This window comes from Meriones unguiculatus, chromosome 7 (genome assembly GCF_030254825.1).
Source record: "Meriones unguiculatus strain TT.TT164.6M chromosome 7, Bangor_MerUng_6.1, whole genome shotgun sequence".
Classification (NCBI taxonomy): Eukaryota; Metazoa; Chordata; class Mammalia; order Rodentia; family Muridae; genus Meriones; species Meriones unguiculatus.
This window is the reverse complement of record NC_083355.1, coordinates 36,242,747-36,256,753: the sequence shown is the minus strand read 5'-3', so window position 1 is coordinate 36,256,753 and position 14,007 is coordinate 36,242,747. Positions and strand designations below refer to the sequence as shown.

The window sequence follows — 14,007 nt, the reverse complement described above, 5'->3', positions numbered from 1 at the left end:
AAATTTTTTTCTGGCTTGGAGAAATGGCTTATAAAAAATAGGTGTTTTAAAAGAAGAGTATAGTATAGAGTTGGCCCAGTCGGTGAGCGCACTGGCTGCTCTTCTAGAGGAGCTGGGTTCAATTTGAAGCAACCACATGGCAGCTCACAACCATTTGTAGTTCTAGTTTCCCAAGATCTGATGCCCTCTTCTGGCATCTGATGACACTGCATGTGTCATTGTACCAGCACATGCAGTCAAAACATCCATACACATAAAATAAAATACAATTTTTTAAGCTCTGTCTTTATTTTATAAAATAAATAATGTATGCCTGAATGTGTATCTGTGCACCATACACATGCCTGGTGCCTGAGGACGTCAGAAGAGGGTATCCTATTCCTCCTGGAATTGGAGTTACAAATGGTTGTAACCTCTCATGTAGATGCTGCTGGAAATCAAACCCAGTCCTTCTGGAAGAGCCACTGTGCTTAACCACTGTGCCATCTTTGTCTATTACAATTAGTAGTTATTTTAAAGGTGACTACTTGTTATTGTTTTGTTTTTTGTTACTGTGTTCCCTCACTTCAAGTAAATATGTTCTTTTTATTTCTCCTGCTCCTACTAATTACTGTTGGCCAGATTTTTGTTGTTGTTTGTTTTTCTTTTTTGGGTTTGTTTTGTTTGTTTGTTTTGAGACAGGGTTTCTCTGTGTAGCCTTTGGCTGTCTTGGACTGTGTTGGTAGATCAGGCTGGCGGTGAACTGACAGAGATTCCCCTGCCTCTACCTCCCTGAGTGTTGGAACTGTAGGTGTGCGCCACGGCGCCCGGCTCAGATGTATTTCTTTTATCACTGCAAAGCTCAGTCTCAGTAGAGAAAATGTGGGGCAGCCATTTTTTCAGTGCAGTGTTGGAGATCGGACATGCTAGATGAGTGTTCTGCTGTTTAGCTACATCTCTAGCGTAAGGGCAACCAATTTTTAAACATTTTCCATTTTATCAAAATTGCATCTTTTATTAGATTGACTGTTTTGTAGGTAGTATATTCTAGTATTTTTCTAAACTTACTAATTTTATTTTGAAAAATACTATTTATGTTAATTTCTGATATTTAAAACAGATAAATTAGGGTTGGCCTGCTCAAATGTTATTCTAGGAGAACATGGTGATATATTGTAAACATCACTGTTTTAGTTTGTAGTTTAACAAAGTGTCTGAATGGGGTGATGATCTTTTCATATTTTTGTGATTTCATAAAATTCTGGCCCACAAAAATGCAAACACTAGTTTTTCCATACTTGGAAATTTAGCAATAGCTAAGCTATTTTCTAAAGACTCATGTATCATTTATGTTCCATCTTAGATACACTGTAGTGTGCTGGAGGCTCTTCTGTTGCAGAACACAGCTTTCCTACCCAGCATTAACCTGCCCCTGGTGCCTTACAGAAGGCCAGCAAGCATGCAGAACTGTACTTCCTACAGTTCTTTGCACATGCAAGGCTCCCCGTCATGGACGTCATGGTTTGGATTTGGAATTCCTGGGCATTGCTTGCTTTTTCCTGGACTTCACAGTGGACATATTGATTCTCAATATAACAGACACACTTATGAATATTGATAAGTTTCATTTCTTGAGCTAAAACAGTTCTTAGCCGTTAGGGTGGAACTTTGCAGTGAGTCACACGTGAAACCAGAAGTTGAAGCTGGAGTAGACCACAGAGGTCATCAGGATTAATGGTTTCAACATTTATTTGTTAATGCATTGTATGTATGCTTGTTTCTGTGTGGGGGTATGTGTACCTGGACGGGTGTGAGGGCAACTGCTACTCAGAAACGCCATTCACTTCTTTTGATCCAAGGTCTCTCACCGGCCTCGAGCTCTCCAATTAGATTAAACTGGCTGGGCGGCGAGTCCCAGAGATCCTCTGTGCCTGCCTCTCCAGCTCTGGGATTACAAACATGTGCCACCATGGTGGGCATTCTTATGTGGCTCCTAGGGATCATACTGGGGAACTGGCACTGATGAGGCAAACACTGTACCTGTGGAGCACTTCCCAGCCCTTGCCATTTATTTTTAAACAGTGGAACCTTGTTTTAAAGGAAATTATTACAGGAGGACAAATAAGATTTTGAAGAGAAAAAAGTTGGGTTTGAGTCACATCCTTCCCACCTTTATTTTAAAAGCATATCCCTCTTCCTTTTAATTTTTTAAATAAAATTAAGACCCAGAAAGGTCAAATGATGAGTATAGTGAATTGGTATTAGAGCTAGACCTTGAACCCAGGTCTATACATGGATTCTCATGGCCCCTGGTCTAGTGTTTTTTTTGGGGGGTAGGGGAGTTAATGCATGCTAGCTCTGTCTAAATCCCTCCAAAACAATCCTTAAGGTATTTCTTCTCACTGCTTATCAAGTGTATTACAGGCATTAAGAAACAACGAGTTAGCATGTGAAGATGTTTCTTCATTTATTCATGGTGACGTTTTCTTTACCACTTGCAGGCCACTACGACAAATGTGTGTTCGCCCTTCGAGAAGAGAACAAAAGTGACATGAACACTGTACTGAACTACATCTTTTCCCATGCTCAGGTCACCAAAAAGAACCTTCTGGTCACAATGCTTATTGTGAGTATCGGCTTTATTGTTTTGTTGTTTCCAGAACTTGTAAGGTTGGTTGATGTTAAGGCAGAATGTCTTTGTGTATGTGTGGCTGTCTCAGAAGGAAAGCTGCTATCTTTTGTAATGATGGTAAATGGAGCTTGGGCTGTGGATTAGCAGTTGCTGGGTCTCAAGCAGTGGGGGACAGGAAGGCACCGTTCTGCATAGAGTGTGTACAGGAACTTAGCTCTCTTGCCTGGCCCTTCCCTGCTTCTGTTCTCAACGTGACAGCAGCTCTCAAATGCAGCCTGCTCTAACATGTGTACTGCCCCTTTTCAACTCTTGTTATAGTTGGCAATGCAAGCCCTGGTTCTCATGTCAGAAATTTAATAAAATGTGAGAAATATAGGACTGTCCCTCTCCCTCCAAAAAATTGAATGTATTCAGCATCTTTCTTTGATTTACATGAAAATCTGTAAATTCACTTCTTGTTGAAGTGAATTTCTTCTTTTGTCCCCATATCTAAGTAATACAAGAATAGGTAGAAAATGGGAGGAGGAATAAAAGTGGCCGCTGTGAGTTGGACTGAGGTGCTTTTGACTCTGGTAGGAGTTTGCAGAACTGAGAGTTTTCATGATGATTTCAAGTTCTCCATTCCTGGTCTTCCTGGCTGAGCGAGTTGCAGTGTGTGAAAACAATAGGTTTGCTCTTAGAGGCCCCTCTCCATGCTTCTGAGAGGCCTGCTGCTGCATATTTGTCTTCCTAGGGACTCTCTGAGTCCCTTTCCCAGCCTTTTGTGGGATGAACATTCTTGGTACTCTTAATTCCACCCTTTCATCATGGAGGGGAAAACCCCATATAAATTTGGACTGCCATTTTTCATATAATCCCCCAGAATGAAAGGAGATGGTCTTCTTCATGTCTCTGGTTGACAACAGCATTACCACTCAGTCAGCTATCTGTCTTACTGGTGGACTCGACTGGATATAACATTTTTTTAGGTGGCCAGTTTTAGAAACATGTCGTTAGAGAGAGTTCATTGCCTTTGCGCCCTGGAATGGCTGCCAGGTGAGGAAACCAAGGCTTTGAGAAGAGCGGAAATATTGGCACAATGTGCTTTCCCATGAAACAGCTTTCTGCAAAGAGTTGTATAATCTATAGCAACTTGCTGTTTATTTTCCCTCAGAAATCCTACTTTCTCATTCAAATTTTAATGCAAGGATTGTTAATTCTCACTTGAAGGAAGTCAAGACTTTCTTGCAGTAAGGGGTAATAATTAGAAGAATCTGCCATTGTGGACCAAAATGGGGCTGAAATTTGCCTTTATAGGAAGCTAATTATGGCAAATTTTTCATCTTATTATGATTACCTTTTTAAGAACTTAACAGTTTTCTGCACTAAAAATAGACCAAAGCCCAGAATCCTTGGAGCAGCAGAAGAGTAATGATCGTCCAGGACTGTCGCTGGGTTTCTTAAATTCTAATTTGTAAGATATAGGGGCTCGGCTCGCTCCTTTTGCGGAGTGATTGTAAGTAACGCTTGCCTTAAGAATCTCATTATTGGAACACGGAGCCATATTTCCTCTGAGAATTCTGGAGTAGCTTTGAGCCGGGGCTGTTCATTTCTCAAGTAATCACGCTGGTGTGATGGAGAGAGAAAATGGCAGCTGTTCGGAGCTCAGGCCTTCAATTTTCTTCAGAGTCCAGTCACTCAAGTGTGTAATTACACGGGGGTGCTGCAGAGGCGTTGGGCCCTGTCAGAGAACTGGTTTGAGGCTTTGGTTGCTGCTTTTGCCAGTCAGGACAGGCAGAAGCCAATGGGACCCTGACTTGCTGCTGTTTTTACCCCCACCTTGTCATCCTGATTATTTCTTACCTGCCTGGGTAGTGCCCCAACTTTCTTCCTAGCAGGATGAACTCTGGAGAAACGGGCTTTCAGAGCGCCTGGTTTGGATGACCAGCATGGAGGAGGTAGAGGTACACAGACAGCTGGATTTACCTATTTATTTTAGTACCTTCACTTCTCTTTTCCTCTTAAAAAAAAAAAAAAAAAAAAAAAGGAGTGAGACTCAGTAAGCACAATAGTATCGATGTCTTGCATATCACCACCTTATTATCAAATATTAATTATCTTCACCTTATCTTAAAGATTTTGAAATCAAGGAATTAATTGATATGATTGAGTCAGGGCCAGCTAGCAATGACTTACAGATAAAGGAAAGGCTCAGATGGTGCCCCTTTTCAATCCAGTAGTTCTGAATGCCAGGCACAGTTTCCTTTTTGACAGCAGCCAGCCGCTCCCCTCCCCCATATCTGTGTTAATGATAGTAGCCTGTAAGAGGCATTTTAGCTGTTAGGATTTTTCTTTCTGCAGGTCTTACTGTCTTTTACAGATGTCACTGGGACAAGGTAGCATTTCAATTCCCCAAGCTTGTGTTCTCTTCTGGCCACCTTTCTTTGCTTACCTTGGTCTCCTTGATTGATGGTTATGTGCCCAGCATTCCAATCAATGCTTTCTAGAAGTAGGAATGTTGATGTGTACTTTGCTGAGCTAGATGATGACTTCTGGGCCTTTGAACCTAAAGGAGGGAATCAAGAAAATCAAGTTTCTCCAGTGGAGAGGTACTGTGGTCCTCTGCAGTTGTTAGCATATGTTGCATAGTGGTAACTTGCCCCGAGACTGCTAAGCAAATTTCTATTGAGTAGCCTTCACCACGGCTTTGCTTTTACCCACATGAACATGCGTTCATGAGTCATGCTATATGTGATTTGATTCAGGCAGAACATAGGAAATGCAGCCCAGTTTCTTTCATTCGTTCTTTTGTCATGGCTGCATGTCCAGTGTGTAAGGAAAAACAAAAATCTTTCTCAGAACTCTCGTTTAATAAATATTCAGTTTTATTTCTATTGCTCTGATACAATGTATGAACAAAAAGCAACTTAAGGTAAGAAGAGTTTATTTTAGCTTTCAAGTTCAGGTTAAACTCCATTGTTGTGGAGAAGTCAAGGCAGGAACTTAAAATAGCTGGTCACATCATATCCACAGTCAAGATCAGAGAAAAACAAATGCATGCATCCTCCCTTGCTTGCCTGCGCTCAGCTTGATTTCAGCACCTTGGCACAGTTGAGGACAACCTGCTCAGGAAATGCTCTGCGTTAATGGGCCCGGCCTTCCCACATTAACTAACTTAAGACAATCCCCGACAGATATGCCTCTAGGCTGGCCCTGTGTGGACAGCTCCTCACCGAGACACTTTTCCCAGCTGACTCTAGGTTTTGTCAAGCTGACACTGTAAGCTAACAATCACACTGAATAACGATGCTACTAGCAATTGATTGATAAACTTACAGCATCTTTGTCAGGAAGAAGCCTTACTTGGGTGAATGATAAGTAGTAAATGTCTAATCCACGGCCTTTCTCTTTCTGTTTTGAATTTCCTTTCTTGGAGCACCTGAAGTCTAACATGCTACGATCATATTGGACTCTATTGGGCTTTTTTATCAAGTACTTGTGTAACATTGGCCATGGATTGCTACTTTAAGCATATTTATTGTATTTCTGCAAATGCAAAATATTTCTTAGCAAGAAATAATTGTTGTACTTTCTTGACCATGGATGATCAATAGTTTTCACGTTGCTCTGCAGATTTCTGCAAATGACTAATAGTAAGCTGATTGGTTATTTAAATTACCTTTTTTTTTTCCCTGTTGGTTTTAAGGTTTCTTTGTGTGTTGTTTAATTATTTTGGAAACACATTTGCTGACGTGATTGCCCACTAGTGGCATTGTTACAAAAAGTAACAGGATGGAGTCATAATCTTGGGCTGCCAGTTTCCCAAAGAAATCTTAGAGGGATATGTCCACGACCATTAGCATACTGCTTCTTGCTGGCATTTAGCTTGAGTGGTTCTGAAGAACACTGTTTCTTTCAGGATCTCAATGCTATGTCTGGATCAAGGCCAAAATAATGTTAAAAATTTACTGTACACATAAATTTATTATGGCTAATCTTTTTCCAAGTTTTAATAATGATAGTTGAAAAAAAATAATATTTGAGGGGTTGGAGATGCTCAGTGGTTAAGAGTACCTGCTGCTCTTGTACCTAGGTTAAATTCCCAGCACCCACTTGCCAACTCACAACTGTCTGTAACTAGAAATATTTGAACGGAAACTTCTAAGTTAAGAAAAATAATACAAATAGAGTTCCATCCAAACTGTATTTAATTTTGGCCTCTGAGGTTTTTATACTGTGTCATGGAGAGCGCAGGAAGATTGTCAGCCTGTAGTTGTGAATGAATAATTACTTTTAGGTTGGTTTTTATTTTTATTTTTTGCTAAATCTCTACATTCTCTTTCTCTGCCTGTTTTGATTAACAAGTTCTGCTTTTCCCTACCCTCTTTCTTATTCCCATTCTAATGAAAAGAAACATGACTTTATATTTTTACTTTATTTTGTTAAGTTAGAACATAGTCTGTAGTTAAACAGGAGGATAACTTCATTTTTCCTCAAGATAAGCCTCAGTAGCTTTCAAAGGGCTCATTCGCTATCAAAAAATTCTGCAGGTTGGAGAAGTGACAGGCTTTATTTCATTACATTGGCTTTTATGCCTGTTGAACCTTAGTCTAGTCATTTGGAAAGTTTTTGAATTGTTACTTTATCCAGAACACGTATGTTTTGGGATAGTTTAGTGAGCTGTTCTGATGATTGAAGTAGCCCCCCCGCCCCCGGCCCGGATAGGAATGTGTTTATACATTATAAGACATTAGGAAAGGAAGGGTTGAGATAGGGACACTTACTTTGGTCTCTTTACCCATTCTTACTCTGTTTTTTGCTTCTATCTTTTTATGGTCTGGTCTCTACTAGTTCCACTTGTCCACAAAAAATGAGGTGGAGTTGCAGTTTCCCTTCTTTCTTGTGCCTAGGATGGGTGGGACTGTGGGTTTAACAGAATCCTGGACTTATTTTTACTTCAATGTCAGCTTTTATTTTATTCACTCTGATGGATAAAAGCAATACTTTTACTTCTTTAAACATCGGTTTTATGACTGTGAACAAGTGAAGTCAACAATTGAAGTGGTGTCAGATCCATAGAAACTGGAATTAAAGATGGTTGTGAGCCACTACGTGGGTGCTGGAAATCAAGCCAAGGTCCTCTGCAAGAGCTCAAGTGCACTGAGTGTGAATCTAGTGTTAGAAATTGTTTTCTCATGTAATCTCGAGATGGCTTTTTCCTGGCCATGGTGTTGAATAGTCCAAAAGTGTTTGCCTTGTGACTTGGAAAGTACTAAGGATTTTGGAAAAGGTGTTTTGGGAATGCATGTTTATCCCAAAGGTTAAAAGTCATGTTTTTTGTTGTTTTTTTTTTTTTTGTTTGTTTGTTTTGGTTTTGGTTTTTTAAATGATATTTAGATTTAATTTTATTCTATAATTGTGAGTGTATGAGTGTTTTTGCTTGCCTGAATGCATGATATTCTCAGAGTCCAGAAGTGGTGTCAGATCCATAGAAACTGGAGTTAAAGATGGTTGTGAGCCACTACGTGGGTGCTGGAAATCAAGCCAAGGTCCTCTGCAAGAGCTCAAGTGCACTTAACTGTTCAGCCATGCTCTAGTCCCATGCTTTTATTTATACTTGTGTGCTAAAGGTCTGTCCAAGGAAAAAGAGTATTCCTGAGATGAGAAAAGGTTAAGTGCGGTACAGAAATCTTTCCAGAAATAGCTGATGGTCGAGGAGACTGGAGAACAGCAAACAGTGCTTGAGATGCAGCCCGCAGGAGAGCTGCTTTTCCTAGTTCAGGTTCTCTGTGATATGTTCCTGTGTTTCTTTCCACATTAACACTTAGGATCAGTTGTGCGGCCGGGACCCTACACTTACTGATGAGCTGCTGAATATCCTCACAGAGCTAACTCAGCTCAGCAAGACCACCAATGCTAAAGTGGCGCTGCGGGCTCGTCAGGTAAGAACCAGTTGTTGAGTGATATTGTTCATATTTTTGGGCGGTTTAGACACAGTACACTTTCATAGAGATGATGCAGTGTTTTCATGTGATAAAGCATTTTTTAAAGACAAAGGACATGGTTAATGTTAGACTTCTCACATTATAAAATACTGGTATTGTTGCCTATCTTCTCTGCTAACCCTCACTGTCGTCATAAAGCAGGGTCAGGTGGAGGAAAGGAAACTGAGGGAAGGAAATGAATTCATTTTTTTCCTTCCCAAAGGGAGCTTAGAAACAGATGAAAGTTATAAGTATATAGAAAACAATCAAGGGTGGAAAGCAGAAAGATAATGAAGCGAGTCTTAGGCACTAGCAATCGGAACAGCCCCAGACAAGTCCAGTTAGCCTCACCCTGTAGTCCTCATTTCCATTCCAAAAGGTTTCTGCAGGGAAGCTGAGAGTTGGCACCCCCTTTGTGTTCTCATTGCATGGGCATTGACAGGGACACAGCATTTGAAGCTGCTCAGTGACCTTCTGCTTTCTCTACAATTGTATCCATGTCACTGAACTCCTCAAAGTTATTGAACCTCTCAGTGACCTGCTGAGGATATTCAGGTCCCACTGACTGCCTGTTTGTTTGTGACACTGCTTTTACGTTCTGCCCTCGCATGCATCAGTGTTAGCTCCTGATGCCTTCTCTTTGGTGCTGAGTACCTGGGGCTGTCAAAGCAGCTTTTCCTCCCTTTTTACTGCAAAGTTGCAAGAGGCTAGCTATACTGCATCCACCTTCCCCACAGCTGCTCCCTGCCAGACCTGATTCCCAATTAACAACTAGTCATGCAGTCCCCAGAACTAGCAGCTTTGCAAAGGTAAATCACATGCCCTGATGGAACTTGATTGAAGCTGCTTGTTCTCCCTCCCCCTGCCCTATGGGAAATTGTTCACAGCGCAAATCATGGTGAGAAGCAACTGAGGTTCAGTATTTGGTAGCATTGACTTTATGCTACAGGACCGAGAAGTTGCTTTACTTGGTCTCTGTTTTATCTTTGATGCCTGCACTTTACAGATTTATATTTATTGCTTTTGTATCAGGCGGCCTAATAGGAGCCTAGAATAATCACTCCCTCAGGAACTTATGCCTCTTATTTTGCCTTCACTCTAGGTTCTTATTGCTTCCCATTTGCCATCCTATGAGCTTCGCCATAACCAAGTAGAGTCTATCTTCCTATCTGCCATTGATATGTATGGACACCAGTTTTGCATTGAGAACCTGCAGGTATTTATAGTAGCCTCTTCTACTGCTTCACACTCCTGTCCCACTTATTACCATAAGCATTGCTCAGTTAAAGATTTAATCAATTAATTTTGACCTCTATGTAATGAAATTTCATCCCTTGAATTTTAAAAATGATTTATATTTATGTTGGTTTTTTTTTTTTTAAATGTTGCAGGATCATAGCTTAGCCTTAAAAATCAAATGGGACTTCTTTGATAGAAGTGTCCTATTGTAATCTTTATCCTTTGAAAGCATTCTATACCAGAATTAATTAGCTGCATTATTTGATTTCTGATGCTTGAATCAGATGCATACCTAGATGGTTGTTCCTCTTCTGGAGACAAAGCTATTTAAATATCATTTAATTTTAATTTTATTTAAATGCTTAGTATTAGACTTTCTAAAAGAGCCAATTTTATAAAAATTATTGGGTAATTTTCCTATAAATGAAGGACTTTGAACTGTTTTTTAAATAACATCATTTTCTCAGGGGTGCCTTTGTGTTTTCATACTGGAAAACCAGAGTAGTGTTGTTATGACTGGCCAAAGGAATCTTCATACTTTCTGTAGGATCTTCTCCCAGGGAAGCTAAAAGTAGAAAGAGGTATTATTTTGTTATGTAGTTCATAGTTGAAATCTAGGGTTTCCATTAGCTTGTAAGCTAATGGGATTTCTGATAATGACATGTTAGGCAGTATTTAGGAAGTACAAATTGAGGTCTAAAGTGATAACACTTATAAGCACTTATACTGTCATATTATTGATACATTTTAATAAACAACTTTAAGGATTTTATATGCCTTAACCCATATAATACTCAATGCAACCCTGTGAGACAAGGTATTATGTTCTCCACAATAGCTGAGGAAGGAGAACTAGGACCATACTGTTCTTGTATAGCATTCACCAGCAGAATTCTTAAGTCTCACTTCAATATACTTTTGCTTTCCAGAAACTCATCCTATCGGAAACATCTATTTTTGATGTCCTCCCAAACTTTTTTTACCACAGCAACCAGGTGGTGAGGATGGCAGCTCTGGAGGTGAGTGTTCTGGTCCTGTTACACAACCTTCTCCATGGTTTTTCCTAGATTTTTCTGTCTCTTCAGATGCCATGCTAGCTCTTTTCTGTCGGGCTTTTCTTCTGGAACACTAAACGCTTATAGTCAGGTGCGTTAGCTGCCATTTTGTCTGCATTAATCGCCAAATTCTAGGTCAAATAACAGGGAAATAGGTGGCAGAGTTTTCAATAGTCTTCTTTCTAGGTATTTGAATTTTCCCATTTCCTAATGACTTAAGACTCACAGGAGCATATGTGAAAAGTGTATGGTTGATCCACATATACTACCTCACTGTTTCGCGATTTGAGCCAAATTTTAGTTATGTAGAGTTTAATGAACTGTGGCTTAGGTGCTTTACATTTCCATGTAATCCTACAGCTGCTTTATAAAGCTAAACAACAAAACAAAACAAAAACAAATCGAGACTCTGAAGTTAGGTAACTTGCCCTGAACACACAGATTGTAAGCAGAGGAATTTGCATTTGGTCAGTCTGACTTCGAAGACTTGTCTGTTTGCAGGACAGCACACCACCTCATTAAACACAAAAATTGCAGACTCTGAATGCTTTCTTAACATTACCAAGTAGATATTTTTTGGAAATGGGAAAGAGATGTGTTTTCAGTGATTTCATGTAATAGACATCACATAGTCTGTTGTTAGCTTTCTTGGATTATTTTTTATTTGTATTCTGTGGATAAAATGTAAAGTATCCTACTCAGTAAATATCAAATATTTGAAATATCTTGTTGTTTTTCCAGTCTTTCCTGGCATTTCATGAGAAGCCTCCTTATGTGCTTCACATGCTGATAGAACCTCATGTAGCATTTTATGTGCATGGCAAATTGAAAATGAAGTGTGGGAGGGTGGACTGCTGGTTTTTGCAGAGATACAGTCTGTTGCTGTTTCTTTAACTATTGAATCAAGTTAGTGGGTTTGAGGTATCATATGTCACAGTATGTCTCACTACTTTTGCATGTACTTGAGGATGGAAATCCTTAAAAACTGATTTGGGGCAGTAAGACTGGTGGTGGGGTACAAGATAGATTAAAAAGTTCAACTTGATGGTGATTTTCTGTTTTCCCTCTTTATTCCCAAAAGTAGCCTGGAATCAGCACCTCTTATTTTTCTCCCTGCGTAATTTATCTTCTGTTGAAATCATCATGCTAATAAATTAGTAGTTATGGTTTGGTGTGGTCACGTTTGCCAAATGCTGAAACTTCCAGTGTTTAGGTTAGTGTGAAAGGTTTACCATGCACCTGGGTACCCAGCAGGAGCAGCCTCGTTTTCATTTTGTCTCGCTGTATTTACAGTCGTGGGCAAAACCCCAGCTTTAACAATTAAAACATGGTATTATGTTCAGGGCCTTGAGCCCGCTCGCAGCAAACTGCCATTTCTATAATAGATGTGTCTTTCCAAGACTTCCTCGGTCCAGCATTCTCTTTCTTTCTTTCTTTTTTTTTTTTTTTAAGTGTATTTACTGTGGATTACTTTTTACCCAGGTGTATGTTCGAAGGGCTTATATTGCCTATGAACTTAACAGTGTCCAACACCGCCAGCTTAAGGACAATACCTGTGTGGTAGAGTTCCAGTTCATGCTGCCCACATCTCATCCAAACAGGTAAGTTCGAGCTGGTACATGTGCCTGAGCTAGCCAGCGCCCTAGTAGGACACAGTTAAGGGGGATACTGTATGGCAGTTCCTTGATACTTGTAGCAAGATATGTAGATGAACAGACAGATTTGAATGAACCATGAAGGAAGAGCTTCTTGATGTGTGTCTTGATCTGGGGAGATAAAGTATGGTTCTGGTTAAGCCAGACAGTTACGGTTATCCTGTGCATTCTTGCTTGTATATGTAATTAAAGAACATCCTCCCTCTTTCTATCCCTTTTTCTCTTCTCCCTCCTTCTTATTCCTTCTTTTCTTTCTCCCATGAGCATTGACGTGCCAGATCCTCCCTACCACTCTAAATTCAGGCAGCGGTTGAGACGGGAATGCAGTGCAAGTTCTGCTTTGGCCTGCGCCGACTGCAAGTTTGTCTACCTGAGCAGTCTCCGCCTTCCAGAACACCAAAACCTGAATTTAACTGCTGTCATTCATTCAGCCTTTTTTTCAGAGTCACACTTGAGAGACCCAGACTTCTTTTTTAAGTAAGATTAATTACTTAATTGGCCATCTAGTTCTATTATTCTTCTTTAGCCAAGTCCTTTAAAATGTGCATATGTATGTAAATTTGTTTTTGCTTTGGGCTTAAAATAAAAATAATTTCTATGCTTATTAAAAAATTCTGTGGCAGTGAGATTCCAAGAATTCCAAGCCACACATATGTTCATCCCTCCTATATTTTTTTATTCTTTTTAGTAATACCACAGGAAATATAAATACCACAGCCAATCGTACCCTGCTCCTCTCCATTTCTTCTTTATTGCCTTTGGTCCTTCGCTTGGTATTACAAACCACTATGTCTTTGGGGATCCTTAGTTATAGATACCAGAAATGGTTTTGTTCTGAATTGCCACTTCACCCAAAGCAATAGAGCCTTTCTGGAGACAAAGAAGTCTGTACTGAGACTTTTGGCCACTGGATGCCACTGTTGATCCAGCAAGGTCGGCAGATGAACAGAGGCATCTTCAGGAAAAGTGCGTCTCTTCTTTGTCTCAGATGATCCTTTCACTTCTCCACCTCAAAAATGTCTTGTGGCTGGCAGAGAAAAGCATATATCCTTGATTTAGCAAGCATCTCTCAGTACATTTTTGCCTCCATGGATTTCAGAATCTCATTTTCTAGAAACGAATGGTTGTCCTTCATCGAGCAGCGAAGTACTTGTGGCACATACGGGCTCCGCACTAGGTCTTCTTTCTTTTTCTGCATTCCTTGAATAATTATAGAGAATACATGCTATACTTAATGCTCTGTAGTTCTCAAGACAGCCTCCCTTTCTTCCTGCTTTCTCCTGCTTCTTTCCTGTGGGCAGTGATTTATTGTCAGCCTGCAAGGCTCATCCTGACTTCTTTCCACACTGCTCCCCTGGCCTTTCTGATTTGCTCTTAAAATTCTTACTATTTTTTTCTTTTTTACCTCTCTCTCTCTCTCTTTCTGTGTGTGTGTGTGTGTGTGTGTGTGTGTGTGTGTGTAAAGACAACTTGCAGGAGTTAGT

General features: G+C 40.1%; 1 protein-coding gene across 6 annotated transcripts in view; it reads left to right on the top strand.

Annotated features, from left to right (window-relative positions):
- Acaca (acetyl-CoA carboxylase alpha) overlaps window positions 1–14,007 on the top strand; it is a 263,052-nt gene that overhangs the window by 134,894 nt on the left and 114,151 nt on the right. For all 6 annotated transcript variants that reach the window (XM_060387107.1, XM_060387103.1, XM_060387102.1 and 3 more), the window contains 5 exons: window positions 2,481–2,605; window positions 8,419–8,532; window positions 9,677–9,790; window positions 10,743–10,832; window positions 12,351–12,469. In XM_060387107.1, the coding sequence (XP_060243090.1) occupies window positions 2,481–2,605; window positions 8,419–8,532; window positions 9,677–9,790; window positions 10,743–10,832; window positions 12,351–12,469 (562 nt within the window). The remainder of the gene's footprint in view (window positions 1–2,480; window positions 2,606–8,418; window positions 8,533–9,676; window positions 9,791–10,742; window positions 10,833–12,350; window positions 12,470–14,007) is intronic.